Below are 18,294 nucleotides of genomic sequence, written 5' to 3'. Positions count from 1 at the left end.
GTGCGCGTAACAGGGTTTAATTAAGTAGTGTGTTGGATTGTGGGGGCGTGGCACTGGGAGGGGGCGCGGCTCACGCGGGAAGAGGACCCAGCTAAAGGTGTTGGATGCTGGTCCTCGCAGTCCCGGGGCCGGCGCCCCTCCCTCCTCTGCGGCCACAACGTTGGTTAGAGGCTTTAAGGCAAGTCCAGCAACAGAATTGGCACCTTATCAGCTACTCCAGTAGCGAGGCAAAAGCAAACACAGCAACAGCAACTTCTCTTAGACGAGCGGCTCCCGCGAAGCGGGGGCCGCGAGAAGTTATCCGCACTTAGCAGGGGGCGTGGCACTGGGAGGGGACGCGGCTCACGCGGGAAGAGGACCCAGCTAAAGGTGTTGGATGTTGGTCCTCGCAGTCCCGAGTCCGGCGCCTCTCCCTCCTCTGCGGCCACAACGTTGGTTACAGGCTTTAAGGCAAGTCCAGCAACAGAATTGGCACCTTATCAGCTACTCCAGTAGCGAGGCAAAAGCAAACACAGCAACAGCAACTTCTCTTAGACGAGCGGCTCCACGAAGCGGGGGCCGCGAGAAGTTATCCGCACTTAGCTGGGGGTGTGGCACTGGGAGGGGGCGCGGCTCACGCGGTAAGAGGACCCAGCTAAAGGTGTTGGATGCTGGTCCTCGCAGTCCCGGGGCCTGCGCCTCTCCCTCCTCTGCGGCCACAACGTTGGTTACAGGCTTTAAGGCAAGTCCAGCAACAGAATTGGCACCTTATCAGCTACTCCAGTAGCGAGGCAAAAGCAAACACAGCAACAGCAACTTCTCTTAGACGAACGTCAAGAATAATGGCTTCATCTTGTGATGTAACCTGAATAAAACATTTGGATATTTGAGTGTTAATCCTGATTAATATTGTCTCAAATATGAAAGGGATAGAATATAAACAGAAATGGTATAGGGCTGTTTTAAAATGTATTCTTTGCAACTAACTAGAGCTGAGCAAAGAGAAAGCAGCTATTTGAACTGCATTAAGAGAAACATATGAGAGGTTCTTAAATTGTAACACGCGTCAGTAACCTGTGTGGGTTGGGGCACTATTTCTATAGTGCCGGGACACGTTTTGATTTACTCTTTTATGAACATTATTCATTAGACAATACAATGTAATTTCTAAATCATGCTCTGTTCACACCGATTGCTTTAAGTCTCTAGACGGCTAGTGATACTTCTAAAGTTGCCATGTTGTGCTTGCTTTCTTCGCTTCTCTCCTATCACAGAGGAATAAGAGAAAGGACAGGGGCCAAGAACACTGAAGATGTGAGAAGGAGAAACCAAATACACTGCATTAGGGATAGCAGAATGACAACCGGGCCTTTGGGAACCACAAAGGGAGGATGGGTGCAGGGAGACACTGGATCCGGAAAAACAGGGCTAGGCAAAACACTATTTGGAAACCACGTGGGATTTAAATACCCTAACTGAGTAAGACAAGTAAGCACATTCCATACTGAAGGAAAATATGAGGTCACTCTACTAATATACTACCACAATACTGAGTCCAAGAACAACTACAAAAGGGGTGTCAGCAGACCATGCTGCACCTCAATTACCAATGCAAAAACAACAGTTGATTGACAGAATGCAGAACAATGTCATACATTCACCCCAGTACAGAGATCTGGGCCTAAATCCATCGTTTTTTTGCTCACCACACCACCCCAGTTCAGACAAGGCCATATGCAAATCAGCCTTGACACTGTGCCTCATGTCCAGCCCAAACTGCCAAGCCATGTCTTCCCTGGACCGGAATCAAGCATCTTAGGACCGGTTCTGTAGTAGGGGATCTCTGTTATAGTCATAATCTAGTGAATAGTCCCGCCCATGTGCGGGGACCCCGGAGCAATCAAAAATAATCTCTTAAGCTGTCTTTTTATGCAGTCCTGCATAGACACTTAAGAGAGAATTTAAAGACAGATAATGCAGCCAAGGCTACACTGTCCAGTACGTCAACTAGATATTCCACCAATTTTAACATCAGCACAGCCTGCCTAGTTTCTTACACAGAAAAACCCTCCCCTTTTACCAAGAAAGCCTCTGGAATGATAGAGAGGAAGGGGTGGATAGACAAGACCCATAGGCTGCCATTATGTGGCTCAGAAAGGGATACTGCGCCTTTAAGGAAACTTTCTAGAACTCTCAGTATCCCAGAATGCACAGCAGGTCCCCTCCACTTTCAGTTGAGCTCTCCCTTTTTATGGTTTATTTCAATTTTTTGCACTTTTAAAGTGTGAGATTGTGTTCACTCAACGTGTTTTTGTGCCTTCTGTTATTACTAGGGTTTTTCTAGTAATTCTGAGCCCTCATTTATCAAATATGCCTGCCTTATTTGATAAATGCCCGGAGTGCTCGAGGAAGAAGGCCAAATCCGATCCACACAGGGTGTGTATCCTATGTCTTCCTTCTACTCATGTTCCTGAGGAGTGTGAAATCTGCCAAACTTTCTCGCCAGGACCCTGAAGGACAGGCAGAAGATCAGGCTCCAAGGACTGGAGCAAAGGAAGCAGCAAGGTGGGTCTGGGCATGCTGGAACTACTTCATCTGCCCGTGTGGAGGCCTCTGGGGGGCTCCTCAGTGAAAAGAAGGCCAGAAAACACCACCAGTCTCCGTCGACGTCGATAGCCTCGACGTCGGCGTCGAGAGGGATGACCACGGTCTGTTCCCCGTCTCCCCAGGGCTCTGGGTCGAAGCGTCGTCGACGTTCGACGTCAAGGGGACTGACGTCGAAACCTCAGTCGAGGACAGTGTCATCGTCATCGTCGTCGTCGAGCCATCGACGTCAAGAGAGGTCGCGCCGGCGCTGGCCGTTGAGGCGACACCGCTGTTCGCCGTGCGACGTCGAGGAAGTCGACGGCGTCGAAAAGATCATCGACGTCGAGAAAAAGGCGAAGAACTTCGACATCAAGACGGCGATCGTCGATGTCGAGGAGAAGGACTTCGACGTCGAGACATAGATCATCGACGTCGAGGTGCCGTTAAGGGTTGAGAAGGCGTTCTTCAACGCCGATGAGGCGTTCGGAGCCTAAGAGGAAGGCATCGTCCTCCAGGACGCGTACTGGCGCCAGAAGCTACTCCAGATCATCGGGGGCACGACGGCGCTCACCGACAGGGGGCACGGCCTCTCGGTCCCCCCAGTCAGGTTAGGTGAGGAAGAAGAAGAGGGTAGAGTCGCCGGGCTCGGTGTACTCTGTGGTATACTCGCCACCCAAACCGATGTCGCCTTCACCACCGCCTCCGTTGCCGAAGGATCCGCCCCCTCGGCTCCGACGCCACCTCCTCCTCCTCATCATACTCCGCCTCCTCCACCTCATGGGCTGCCTCCGCCTCCACCGCCTCATGGGCTTCCACCTGCACCACCGAGGTCGGTCTCGCCGCCGCACTTCCCGACTCCGCTTACAGGGCTGCCTCTTCCGAGGATCCCGGTCAGGCCGCCACAACTTCCACCACAAAGACCTGCGGAACGCCCAAGACCTAGGAGGTCTCGATCTCGCTCCGGACGGAGAGGGAGATCAAGGAGTTGCTGTCGTTCATCGACAAGATCTAGACGGCACCACAGGAGGGACAGGTCTAGGTCCCGTACGGACTCATACAGTGCCAGGGACTACTCGCCGACCCTGTCAAAGTCCCCTCGGACAAGGATGTCACTTGTGGACGATATCATATTCTTTCAGGATGTGCTGCTGAGAGGGGCAAACAAGCTGGGCATCACGCTGATGGTGCCCACGCCTACGACCTCAGTCATCTTTGAGATGCTTTACAAAAAGTAATTGTCTCGGCCTCTGTTACCATTGGTGCCGGGATTGGTGAAGCCTGCCATGGAACTGTTCCTCACTCCGGCGACTACCAAATCAGTCCCCTTCAGGCTACAAAAGAAATACAGGGCCCCTGACTCGGACCCGGCATTTCTGAGGGTGGATCCTGCACCAGATTCAGCGATAGTGACGGCGGCACGAAAACAACATGCCACCACCCCGTCATCTACAGTGCCTCCAGACAAGGAGAGCTGCTGGATGGACTCGGCAGGCAGGAAGGTCTGCGGGACCGCCGCCACCTCTATGAAGGCCGCAAGTGCCTCGGCGTTGTTGGCGAGGTACGATCGAGCACTCTGAGAGTCCCTCCAACAGTTCGCTGACCTCCGTTCCAAGGAGAAGAAGGAGAATTTCATGGAAATCTTGAATGAGGGGCTGCTGGTCTCTAACCAACTGATCAGCGCAGCAGCGGATTCCTCACTCCTGGCAGCCCACGAGTACTGCCATGGGGTTAACCAGAGAAGTCATGCCTGGCTGAGGCTTACGTCATTGAAGCCGGAGACCCAACAGAGGGTGGCGTCTGAGCATATTTTTATGCATGGATTTAGGCCCAGATCTCTGTACTGGGGTGAATGTGTGACATTGTTCTGCATTCTGTTCATCAACTGTTGTTTTTGCGTTTGTCACCCCGAGTGGGACGGGTATGCTCAGACATGAGTCTTGTGCTCTCCATGCCCCTGGAATCAAGCTATCCTGGCTGATGAGGGCTGAAAGTCCGAAACCGGTCCTAGGATGCTTGTTTAAAGTCCTGGGAGGACCTGGCTTGGCAGTTCGGACTGGACTGTTCCCATGGGGCACAGGGTCAAGACTGATTTGCATATGGCTGGGTTCAATCTGGAATGGCATGGTGAGCAAAAAAACAATAGATTTAGGCCTAGATCTCTGTACTGGGGTAAATGTATGACATTGTTCTGCATTCTGTCCATCAACTGTTGTTTTTGCATTTGTCACCCCGAGTGGGACGGGTATGCTCAGACGTGAGTCCCGTGCTCTCCATGCCCCTGGAATCAAGCTATCCTGGCCGATGAGGGCTGAAGGCCCGAAACCAGTCCTAGGATGCTTGTTTCCAGTCCAGGGAAGACCTAGCTTGGCAGTTCGGACTGGACTGTTCCCATGGGGTACAGGGCCAAGACTGACTTGCATATGGCTGGGTTTAAACTGGAATGGCATGGTGAGCAAAAACCGATGGATTTAGGCCCAGATCTCTGTACTGGGGTGAATGTATGACATTGTTCTGCATTCTGTCCATCAACTGTTGTTTTTGCATTTGTCACCCCGAGTGGGACGGGTATGCTCACAGGTGAGTCCTGTGCTCTCCATGCCCCTGGAATCAAGCTATCCTGGCTGAAGAGGGCTGAAAGCCCCAAACTGGTCCTAGGATGCTTGTTTCCAGTCCAAGGAGGACCTGGCTTGGCAGTTTGGACTGGACTGGACTGTTCCTATGGGGCACAGGGTCAAGACTAATTTGCATTTGGCTGGGTTCAAATTGGAATGGCATGGTGAGCGAAAAAACAATGGATTTAGGCCCAGATCTCTGTACTGCTGTGAATGTATGACATTGTTCTCCATTCTGTCCATCAACTGTTGTTTTTGCACCTCAATTACCAGCACACACGCCAACCAACACATAGAAAAGATAGCAACAAGCTCACATGGGTTTGGAGTCTGCATGACCAACCTCCTTCCTGGTCCAATCCACAATGAAATCCCTACATCACCCCCCTACTTCCTGTTTGGGGCATGCATCCCCTCACCAAAGCCCAGCCTGGTGAGGAGGAAACTACAATGCAGCTAAACCTATGCTGCTTTAAAAGGTAGGATCAAATCTCACCTGCTCTTATATCACCACAGTGCACTTATTTCTACCTTAACATCCAGCTAGATATCTAAGGTAAATGTAAATGTAGTATACTTGTAAAGCGCACAGCTGCCCCATCTCGGGGCGTCCCGGCGCTGTGTAACGCTGTGGAACCCTTCCTGGCTCTCCCTGTGAGATGCCCCTCCTGGGCACCCCCAAGGTGAAGCCAGGCATTCCAGTGTTGTTGGGGCCATTGTGGAGATTAAGCAAGCTATTGCCCAGAGTTGCAGCGTGGGACCCATGATTAGAGTAGGCGCCGAGGCGAGAATTATCAAGTCCGCGGACATTGTGCCCAAGACCCTGCCGGGTCGGGACTTGAACCCTGGTCCCGGGCCTGCTCTCTGCTTCAGGGTCTGCCGCTTCTAACCAGTGAGCCACACTTCTCCAAGTAACCCCCTCAAGCACTATTTGCCGTGACTACAGCCTAGATACAAAGGGCCATATTTATGACTATTGTGGGGAAACAGAAGGAATGCACCATATTTATCTAATACGGCGTATTCCTGACCTTTGCCCCTGCGGTGGCACCATTTTGGCAGCCTAGCACCAACTGAGGCACCCTTGAACCATGCTACTGGGGAGGCATAAAATGTTGGCGAATTCCTAGGTTCAGAAGCCTTGGTATATCTGGGAATGCATAAAAAATCACACCCACCGCAGTGCCCATGGAGCGCCTCCCTTGCGCACAGGTGATTTGTGCCACGTTGCTTTACGCCAGATTTTGTAAGCCATTCAAAGCCAGGGGGAGGGGGAAGACAATACAATACAATAAAATTGTAATAGGGACTCACTGAGACCAGTTTTAAATCACTATATCTGCAAATTTTTTCACTTGTGATCCTGTTATTCTCAATTTATGTTGTATTGTCTTCGCCCTCCCTATTGCTCCACGTCCAGCGTTGGTCTGCGCGGAGGTGTTTTAGAAGCCCTATGATGAAACATGACACAGATTGCTATGTGTGAGGGCAGTTTTAATCACTCTTGTGTATTTCCCCCACACGAACTTCTGATTAGGCTCAGACCAATCACAACGCTGTTGTCATGGTGACAGCGGTAAGTAGACATAACATAGAGTTCAAAATATCGTTGTTCCCTCACATCGAGTTTGTAATATCGATGTCAATAATATTGATTTAGTATGTTGTCTAAAATATTGTTGTTAAAAATATCGTTTATGAAAATATTGTTATAAAATAATATCGATTTTGCAAATGTAGTTTTTTTATGGTATATATTTGTCAATATAATAATATTTGTTTTCTAGAAAAAATGTTTTAGGAGCGGGGTGTTGAGTTTATAGAGGATAAGGGTGGGGAGTGTTTTAAATTAGTTTTTTTTTTATTTATAAGAAATGTAAGTATTATTAAAGAAATTTAAAAATGTTTTTAGGAGCGGGATGTTGGGTGTATAGGGTATAAGGGTGGGCAGTGTTTTAAGAATTAAAAAAAAATCATTCCATTTTTGTCATAATAAAGAAATTTGTAAAAAAAGTTTAGGAGCTGGATGTTGGGTTTATAGGAGACGTGGGTGGGGAGTGTTTTAAAATGCTTTTTAAAATTATCCCTGCTTGCCTTTGGTGCACTAGCTGGACTTACAGGTTACCTGCGAAAGAACATTGGTAGAAAAACTCCAAGTAATGACATGGGGAGATCTATATGTAGATGGACGGTTCCCGAAAAGGAACAGTTCTTCCGTGACATCATACCCACAGCAATGGAATTTTTTATGTTTGTCAGACTCAGACAAAGTGTCCGGGCTGCCACACCAGAATTCCCACATGAACCACAAGTTCTCCCACCACTACATGAGATATTGTAAACCGAACCACCCCAATATGTGACTTCGCTTATCTACCACTCCACACAAAAAGCTGCTAAACCCTATAAATCATTATCACGCTCAGAATGGGAAGCTGACTTTGGCACAACAGTTTCAGAAAAGCAGTGGGAATTTTGCTGCCAGCAAATAGAGGCTATCACAGCCAATAGCAGGCTAAGACTGATCCACTATAAGTTTTTACATTTTTTATACAACACCCCGTCAAACTGCATACATTTCAGGTACATGATAATGACAAATGCACGCGGTGCAGGAGAGAGGGGGCTGGATTTTTACAACTGGCATGGTGCCCAATATATGTGAATACTGGCAATATATATTTGAAGCTCTGTCATAGATGGTGGGCACATCACTTCAGCCATCTCCGGTTACCGCCATACTAGGTTACACAGATGGAGTTGAAACTGCACATGAGAAATATTTGGCTGTGGGTTTTCTGATAGCAAAACGCAAAGTTGCATGTAAATGGGGTAAGGGTTGGGCCCCTAATTTCAAAGTCTGGCTGCAAGATCTGATAATTTGGCAGAAGCAATCATTCATGTTTGCAGAATTACTCCCACCTACCTCCAGGCCAAGCGATATATGGGATCCCCTAAAAGTTTACGTTCTGTCCACATCAGATGATACAGGGGCCACTACAAACAGACAGGATGGTGCGGGGTCATGAGGTCACAAGGATGAATGGGGGAATCCTGACACAATGACAAGCTAAAGACATTAGTGGGGCCCCGTTCTGGCGCATATGCTGGCAAATACGGATATTAGTGTAGTAGGAATTTAGCTATCATGCGTATATATTACATGCCGCCATATAGGTTTGAAATGTCCAAGAATCAATTCGACTGCAACTAGGATGAAATTGACGTGTAAAACTAACAGTCAATATAACATGTAAAATGATGCTGTGAACATGTGCAGAATTTACTGTAAATGCTGTGAACGACTGGGGTATTATTATCTTGTTTTCATGTTGGAAAATTTTGAATGAAATAAATGTATTTTTAATTAAAAAAATAATAATAAAGATGTTTCTCTTTGTTACACCTCACATGGGGAGGTGTAGCATTTTGGCCGATTGAATGAATGAATGATGGGATTTGTAAAGCGCTCAGCTACTACGACCGTGCCCCAGCACCAAGGCAAAAGCCCACCAAGGGATCCCTACCACTTTCACCCCTGGAATAAATACTTTTTCAGTTGTTTGTGGAACAACGTTTTATCTGGAATAGGGGCAAGGGGAATTCATTTGATATTTGGCTTCCAGAACCGATCGGCAGATACACCACATTCCTTTGGTTTGGTACAATGGATGAACAGTAGACAGCTGACTGATCAAAAGGGTCTTTTAGAACAGTGTAGGGTCAACCCATCATGTAAATATTTAGGCCCCATTTTTATAGAATGCTGTGTGTGCCACTGTAGCTTTAAAAATAACTCTTTCCTTAACAGGGAGCAAGTAAAGTTGGCTGCAATACCGGGGGATTGAGGAATGTTTTTGGAGGTCGACCAAAAGGCGGACTGCTATGTTTGGTACCTTCTGTAGTCTCTGCATGAGGTAATCTGGGATACCAATGTACAGTAGATTGACAAAGTCATGTCTAGATAGGATCAGTGCCTGAACAACTGTTTTCTTGCCTTCTCATGACAGAAATTTAGGAAACCTCCTTAGCATCCTCAGAATCCAGCATGCACTTCTGCCCACCGCCGAGATCTGGGGTTTAAGGGATAGATGTGTATCAATGAAAACCCCTAGGTTTCTTGCCACTTTGGCCAGTGATAGTAAATCTGGGAATGCACAAAAAGCCATGGGTGTTGTATGAGATCACCCACGCAACAGCCCATGGAACGCCACCTTGGGGCAGAGCAATGAACCACAATGCTTTGCACTGCATTGCCTTATTCCAGATTTATCAAGCCTCTCGGGGCTTGATAAATCGCACTTCGTAGTTGCATCGCCCGTGCACCCCATTGCGTGGTGCAAGGGCAACACAACTACTTGATCAGTATGCCCCCTGGAGGCTAAGCATGAAGAAAGTAACATTACATTTTTAGTGCAAAAAATGTGACTCCATCAATTCCACTTCAGTCTCACCAACACATCATCTAACACCCTCTCTTTTCTTCTTTGTAAATAAGGGGGTCATTACAGTGGCAGAAGGCCCGCCACTGCCAGCCATGCAGTCGCGGGCCCTCTGCCATCTGACAGCAATTCCCCCCGCCAAATTACGATGGTGGGAGGAATCGTCCTAGTTCCGTGGCGGTCACAAAGACCAGCAGCAACGGTCCCGCCAAAGGCAATCGTACTGATTGCCTGGTGGAGCAGTCAGCATACCTAGAATGGTGTTGGTGCTTAGCAGGCACTGTTCACCAGATTAGGATGATTCATCCCCGCCAGCCTGTGTACCCTCCAACATTTCCACGTGCACCGCATGGTGCCTGCCACGTAGAGCAGGGAAATGCAAAACTTGCATTTTTAATATTGAGGCGGGTGCTGCAGCCTGTAGACCCCTGCTGCAATGGTAAACATTAACAATGCGACCGCCACAGTGGCGGTCACATTGTAATTTCACCTGCGGACTGCCGCCATATAGGTCCCGTGACAATGGCGGCCGGAAGTCCGTCCGCCATCGTATTCACCCCCTAAATTCTCCCAAAATCATTGTATCACCAAAAGGTTGCATGTAAGTTTTTATTAATGAATACTCCCTTTTTAGCTTCTAAGTTTAATCTCTCAAGGCTATTCTTATCATAATTCAACACTGGAGGCCTGCTTTATAATTAGACTATATAGTGGAAATTCTTTTCATTTGTGGAGGGAATGCTACATCTGGAAGAGAGTCCACTTGCTAAATTATTTCCTTAACCATATAGTGGAGCAAGTAGAACCCACTGATTTGTAGGTATGTATGCATATGGTATTTCTATAGTGCAAACCTATCCAAAAGGTTCAGAACTCATATTTCTTACATGCGTTGGATGATTTTTCGGCACCAATGCTTCTAAATCAGACCATGAGGAAGAACTTGTACTACTATTTATTAAGTTCTATTAAGTCTGATGTGCTTACCGGACGGTGGTTAAGGGGTTACACTTTGGCACACGAAAAGGAGGTCCAAGATTTCTGTGTTCACCCTTGGGGTCATACTGAGAAATTTCCCTAAAACATATACAAAACCTGGTTAGATGCTAAAATATATTGGTATGAAAATCATCACTGGGCATTTTGTTATTGTAACAGATAAAGGTGTCCTCAATTAATTTCTTTCTTTACACTGTGCATATGGGTTTTAATTTTCATTTCAGACATGGTTAGAAAACTAGCCATTAATAATGCATACATATCTAGATTATCCAAGTTGTTGCAGGGGAAGACACATAGATCAGCCATATTGTGTTAAACAAGTGTGCCTAACCTGCACACACAGTCCCTCATTCACATCATGGGACAGTCACAAAATGCATGGAGCATTTCGGCCATTGCAGTAATCAAACAGGATGAACACCACAAAGGCCTCTGGATTCAGAAGGAGGATGTGGAATTTGTTGGGCACACAGTGCAAACTCAATGGGAATGGATATGTTTTCACTGCTCAGGCCAGCAACCCATAAATAGCTACATATCAGGCCTGTAACTGAAGCTGGGTGATAGGTTCCCATCACTTATGTGGTTTAAGGACACAGGCCTTCTGACATTACTTAGATGATGGGTGACACGCTGCCAGGGAGGTCACAGGTGAAGCGGTTGAGGGTGGAAGTCATTTGCCCTGTCAAACTCATGCCACTGTAACAGGTAACATTAACTGTACTTCCACTAGACTCGTCCATCTACTCCAGGGATCCAGATATTGAAAAAGAGGCACAGTCACCCACTTTGGAAGCCTAACATTGTACTGGGAAATTTTGCATTCTCCAGAAAACCACAGCTTGTGAACAACTGTAACACATTTCCCTTGCCAATTCAAATCAACAGTGCAGTCTCTTTAAGACCCAATAGCCAATAAGGAACAAGAACTGCTTTAGTTATCTCAATTCTGACAAAACATTTGCCAACCAATTGAAGCTCAAGAACATTTCTGCCAGCAATTGAATAGTTCCTACAGTTTGATTGGTAGGGAGTACCTGAGCTAAGCCTATGGCTGTGCTGGCAGTAATTATGGGACAGCAGATGTGTTTTAAAGGACATTAGATTTCATTATGAAATAAAAACTTTAACGATAAATTCTAGACATATAATGATCTCAGTGGCAGAGCATAAAGATAAAAAAAATACAGGACGCTGATTTGTATACGGAGTAATGCACATACTGTACCAATTAAATGGCAAAAGACCATGCACAGGCAATATGTTGTATGTAAATTGATACTTGTATAGCGCACTATTCACCCGCAAGGGTCTCAAGGCGCTTGTACGAATACCGCTGTGGAACCCATCCTGGCTTTCCCTGTGAGGCGTCCGCTCCTGGGCACCCCCAAGGTGGATGCCAGGCATCCTTAGCGTTGTGGGGGCCGTTGTGGAGATTACTAGTAACAAAAATGAGCTGGCTCTAATCAGTAAGGCTGAGCACATGAAGCAACATAACAAGAAGATATGCCAAAACTGATATGATAATTTCAATTACTAAATGGCATCCAGAGAAGAAAATCAATTCAAAACTGGTTAATGCTAATTAATAGCTATTTATTCAACTCAATTGAAAAAATGCAACTTATGAGTCATTTCAATCAAAATATTACAGATGCATATAGAAAAAATTGGACACAGCATGATAAAATTACAAACACACCTTCACTAGTCAGACATATCACAGTCATTCAACTCACATACACACATTCATACAAAATACTCCGCACAATCTGGAACGGCAAGTATACCAGTGTGGGGAGTGAAGGGGACTGCTCTCTATTCAACACCAAATTTACAGAACAAATTCTAAAAGATAGTACACTCCAATTGATTCATGACAGTAACAGCTATCAAAAATATTTTATAAAGGATGTGTACTGGAAGTAATAACAAGTGCAGTACAAGTCAACACTTAAATGACAAGGGCAGACCACAGGACAGAGGCCTACGTGTTTCGAATCCCTGTGAATCAAGAGGGATTCTCCTCAGGGCCAAGAATGCTCTGAAAAACAGAAAAAACAAAACCTATATGTAAACTTTTTAAAGGAAACAAGAATATTAACGAGCACTAAGCCACCAACAATACACCCAGCTTACCCTCATAGGTTGTAGAAAGAAAAGGCTGGTGCAGTGTAGAAAAATCCTAAGGGGTTAGGAGAAAGGAATAACAGGAAAACATCGGGTTCAGTGTGCGTGGAACATAATTGTCTAGGCTAAATCATTCTCAACAAATGAGGATAAATGTACCTATCGATGATGGCACAAAGTCCACAGAAAAAGAACAGGACGATTTCAGGCAAAGGGCAGAAAACCTGAAAGCGGAGAATAGCATTCAGTGCTCATACTGTATAGGAGCGCTTGAAAACAATGCAGGTTATACATGGGTTTGCAATATTCTTACCAGAAACTCCCGATATCCGCGTCTAACTGGGGAGGCTGATGAGTTGATTGGAAGGCTAAACAGTTAGCCTTTAGCGGCGCTGGAATCAAAAGAGTAGGATGATTAATTACACGGCAGCTAAGACTTCTTGTTGTACATTAAGGCAGCGGCATGTTTGGGTGCTTACCGAGGTCGGACGGAGTCCCTCTGTTTTGGCGGAGCACTGATCTCTCAGGTATGCGCAGTCGGGGTACGCTCCCTGACTGCAGTCAATGAAAGGCAATAGACGGGGTCTTGATCCACAACTAGAATCAGAAGGATAAGATGTTTAAAAGGCAGCTAGGACTTCTCGGCTGTACATGGAAATATCGGCGATGTTAAATAGCTTACCGAAATGGAACGAAATCTGGCCATGTAATCAGTCGGCGTTCGAGGAGCACTAGTCCCTCGGGCATGCGCAGTAGGAGTCTGCTGCCAAAGTGAGGAAACCTGCCATTTTTAAACAGTCTAAAGGCAAGGGGAACACGCCGCTAGGAGGAGACGAATTACAAGGTCTGGACCAAAGGCGACTGGGGCGCGAAATGACGTACAAGGTGCCTCAGTCTGTGTAAGATCACACAATGCGTTCCATGTATATAAAAGACGGGGGAATTACAAACATACTGGAGGAAAAATCAAAGGTATGAAACTTGATCAACTCCTTGTTTGAATGTAGAAAAATCGAGAGTGCTTAGGGAAATTTTAGAGTTGATAGATTTCAGACAATTCATTAAGACCTGTGACGGCCGTGTCAAACTTAACGATTAGGAGTGCCTCCCTTTTGGATAATTTGGAATCCCAATCTCCTCCACGTGGATCTCGTTCCACTTTTGAGATGATGGTCCATTTCAAATCTTTGATCTGATGGTTAAGTCTAGTCCAATGGTTAACCAATGGTGCTGTCTCGACTTTGTTCTTTATTCTAGACTTATGTTGGGAGATTCTCTGGCGGATCTTCTGATTGGTCTTCCCAATATATAGGAGTTCACATGGGCAAAAAATCCCATAGATCACATACTTAGACTTGCAGTTACTGAATGTATCGTGTTTCCACGAGATGCCTTTATGTTGAAACAGTGCGCCTTCTATCGTGGTATCACAACATAGGCACGTACCACATTTGTGGTGTCCAATGATGGGAGTTAAACCCATCAGTTGTCGTAACGATGGTTGTGTTTCTCTTACAGTTGTCGCTCTCACTACATAGTTAGCGATGCTGTTTTCCTTTTTGAATGCAAAAAGGGGAGGCTGATTCAGACTTGTGTCTAAGTTTTTCACCAGATGCCAATTTTGCCCAATAATTTTTTTCAATTTGTTGGCATATGTACAATAGGTTGTCACACATACTTGGCGTTTTAACTGGGGCTTGTTCCGTCGCTGTAGGAGGGTTTCTCTTGGGGTCCATCTCGCTCGTTTCATTGAATTCCGCACCAGTTTTCTTGGGTACCCACGATCGCATAGTTTGGACACCAAATTTGTGTCATGGAATTTAAAATCTTCATTGGATGTGCAATTCCTACGCACGCGTAGAAATTGGCCATACGGCAAATTTTCTTTTAGGCTCCTCGGGTGGTTGCTGGAAAAGAGGAGGGTCTTATTGCGATCAGTTGATTTTATGAATAATGATGTAGCTAATTTGCCTTCAGAAGGAAATACTTCTACATCCAAGAATGATATTGTCTTCTCGGAGAGGGACATGCTGAACTTAATGTCCGGTGTTCTTGCATTAAGCCAGTCATGGAATAATCTGAGATTTTCTTCTCCTCCTGTCCATACCATAAAAACGTCATCTATGAAACGTAGCCACGTTAATCAGCCTCCCGTTTTTGCATTCAAAAAGGAAAACAGCATCGCTAACTATGTAGTGAGAGCGACAACTGTAAGAGAAACACAACCATCTTTACGACAACTGATGGGTTTAACTCCCATCATTGGACACCACAAATGTGGTACGTGCCTATGTTGTGATACCACGATAGAAGGCGCACTGTTTCAACATAAAGGCATCTTGTGGAAACACGATACATTCAGTAACTGCAAGTCTAAGTATGTGATCTATGGGATTTTTTCCCCATGTGGACTCCTATATATTGGGAAGACCAATCAGGAGATCCGCCAGAGAATCTCCCAACATAAGTCTAGAATAAAGAACAAAGTCGAGACAGCACCATTGGTAAACCATTGGACTAGACAGATCAGAGATTTGAAATGGACCATCATCTCAAAAGTGGAACGAGATCTACGCGGAGGAGATTGGGATTCCAAATTATCCAAAAGGGAGGCACTCCTCATCGTTAAGTTTGACACGGCCGTCACAGGTCTTAATGAATTGTCTGAAATCTATCAACTCTAAAATTTCCCCAAGCACTCTCGATTTTTCTACATTCAAACAAGGAGTTGATCAAGTTTCATGCCTTTGATTTTTGGTCCAGTATGTTTGTAATTCCCCGTCTTTTATATATACATGGATCGCATTGTGAGGCAGACTGAGGCGCCTTGTACGTCATTTCGCGCCCCAGTCGCCTTTGGTCCAGACCTTGTAATTCGTCTCCTCCTAGGGGCGTGTTCCCCTTGCCTTTAGACTGTTTAAAAATGGCAGGTTTCCTCACTTTGGCAGCAGACTCCTACTGCGCATGCCCAAGGGACTAGTGCTCCTCGAACGCCGACTAATTACACGGCCAGATTTCGTTCCATTTCGGTAAGCTATTTAACATCGCCGATATTTCCATGTACAGCCGAGAAGTCCTAGCTGCCCTTTAAACATCTTATCCTTCTGATTCTAGTTTTGGATCAAGACCCCGTCTATTGCCTTTCATTGACTGCAGTCAGGGAGCGTACACCGACGTCGCATACCCGAGGGATCAGTGCTCTGCCAAATGCTGACCGGGTACACCGAGGAACTCCGTCGGTAAGCACCCAAACATGCCGCTGCCTTAATGTACAACCGAGAAGTCTTAGCTGACTTGTAATTAATCATCCTACTCCTTTGATTCCAGCGTCGCTAAAGGCTAACTATTTAGCCTTCCAATCAACTCACCAGCCTTCCCAGTTAGACGCGTATATAGGGAGTTTCTGGTAAGATTATTGCAAACCCATGTATAACCTGCATTGTTTTCAAGCGCTCCTATACAGTATGAGCACTGAATGCTATTCTCCGCTTTCAGGTTTTCTGTCCTTTGCCTGAAATCGTCCGGTTCTTTTTCTGTGGACTTTGTGCCATCATCGATAGGTACATTTATCCTCATTTATTGAGAATGATTTAGCCTAGACAATTATGTTCCACGCACACTCAACCCGATGTTTTCCTATTTTTCCTTTCTCCTAACCCCTTAGGATTTTTCTACACTGCACATGCCTTTTCTTTCTACAACCTATGAGGGTAAGCTGGGTGTATTGTTGGTGGCTTAGTGCTCGTTAATATTCTTGTTTCCTTTAAAAAGTTTACATATAGGTTTTGTTTTTTCTGTTTTTCAGAACATTCTTGGCCCTGAGGAGAATCCCTCTTGATTCACAGGGATTCGAAACACGTAGGCCTCTGCCCTGTGGTCTGCCCTTGTCATTTAAGTGTTGACTTGTACTGCACTTGTAATTACTTCCAGTACACAACCTTTATAAAATATTTTTGATACCTGTTACTGTCATGAATCAATTGGAGTGTACTATCTTTTAGAACTTGTTCTGTAAATTCGGTGTTGAATAGAGAGCAGTCCCCTTCACTCCCCACACTGGTATACTTGCCCTTCCAGATTGTGCGGAGTATTTTGTATGAATGTGTGTATGTGAGTTGAATGACTGTGATATGTCTGACTAGTGAAGGTGTGTTTGTAATTTTATCGTGCTGTGTCCAATTTTTTCTATATGCATCCGTAATATTTTGATTGAAATGACTCATAAGTTGCATTTTTTCAATTGAGTTGAATAAATAGCTATTAATTAGCATTACCCAGTTTTGAATTGATTTTCTTCTCTGGATGCCATTTAGTGTTTGAAATTATCATATCAGTTTTGGCATATCTTCTTGTTATGTTGTTGTGGAGGTTAAGCAAGCTATTGCCCAGAGCTGCAGAGTGGGACTCCATGATTGGAATAGGCACCGAGGCAAGAATTATCAGGTCCGTGGAATTTTGAGCCCAAGACACGCCAAGGCGGGGAATTGAACCCTGGTCCCGGCTAGACCTCTGTATCAGGGTCTGCCGCTCTAATCATTGAGCCACACTTCTCCACAACATGTCATCAATAAAAGTTACAACAACTGATGGGTGTAATTTGGGTCGTTAATTTGTGAATGAAGCTTACAGTTGGCAACTGCTAAGGAGAGCTGACCTTTGACCCATCTGATTGTCTATAGGCGCTGCAAGTCTGCTAAAGCTGTCTCTCGCAAGTGCCACAGCGTGAAAATAAATTAATCTGAGTGCCCTGGTCCGTAAGATTTATGAGCAACATTACCAAATTGCAAAGGACATGGACAACTTTTCAGACTCCCTTTACCTGAAAGGGAAGACAACTAATGTACAATGACATCAAAATATACATTAAAATGAAAAAGTGGAATAACTAAACAATATTACTTTAATGTACTTAGAAACTAGAAAGTAGAGTAAATTTTAATATATGTTAACAATAAGCAACAGTAGTGTTCCTGTATGTCAAATCTCAGTTAGGGAATTAAGTTTTCAAAATATATCACTTTTTACAACAATTACAAACGAGGCATGGGTTCTCAACAATGCTGTTCTAATAATATTGTTTTTTTCTTTGTCTCTCTCTCTCTCTCTCTCTCTCTCTCTCTCTCTCTCTCTCTCTCTCTCTCTCTCTCTCTCTCTCTCTCTCCCTCCTCCTCCTCCTCTCCTCCCCCCCACACCCACACACACACACACATATATATGTGTATATTGTTAGAAGAAAGCATGTACTGAAGAAACAGGACAAAGCTGGAAGTATTACTCTTTTATTGGTCATCCACTCTCCTCACTGGAGAACACTTCAACGTTCTACACTGAGCTTCAGAACGGGAGAACCCAACAGGGGTCAGGGAGAAGGGGTGAACGGAATGTACCAAGGTGGGTTGTAACACATCTCCCTTCCTTATAAAGAGTACCCACAAAACGTATCCCAGGTATAGGTTCACAACAAAACGGTCAGCTTCCCAAGGGGAATGACAGATGTTCCTAGGGAGGAAAAGGTTATGACTGCACTTTTACAATTTTGTCAA

General features: G+C 45.4%; 1 protein-coding gene across 1 annotated transcript in view; it reads right to left on the bottom strand.

The window, feature by feature from the left end:
- The window catches only part of LOC147726186 (sperm microtubule inner protein 6-like), an 86,310-nt gene that overhangs the window by 58,207 nt on the left and 9,809 nt on the right, over positions 1-18,294 (bottom strand). Inside the window, exon 2 of the mRNA XM_086962896.1 lies at positions 10,607-10,696. Coding sequence (XP_086819022.1) covers positions 10,607-10,696 — 90 coding nt within the window. The remainder of the gene's footprint in view (positions 1-10,606; positions 10,697-18,294) is intronic.

Source organism: Lissotriton vulgaris, chromosome 3_1, assembly GCF_964263255.1.
Source record: "Lissotriton vulgaris chromosome 3_1, aLisVul1.2, whole genome shotgun sequence".
Lineage (NCBI taxonomy): Eukaryota > Metazoa > Chordata > Amphibia > Caudata > Salamandridae > Lissotriton > Lissotriton vulgaris.
This window is presented reverse-complemented; position numbering and strand designations above follow the sequence as displayed.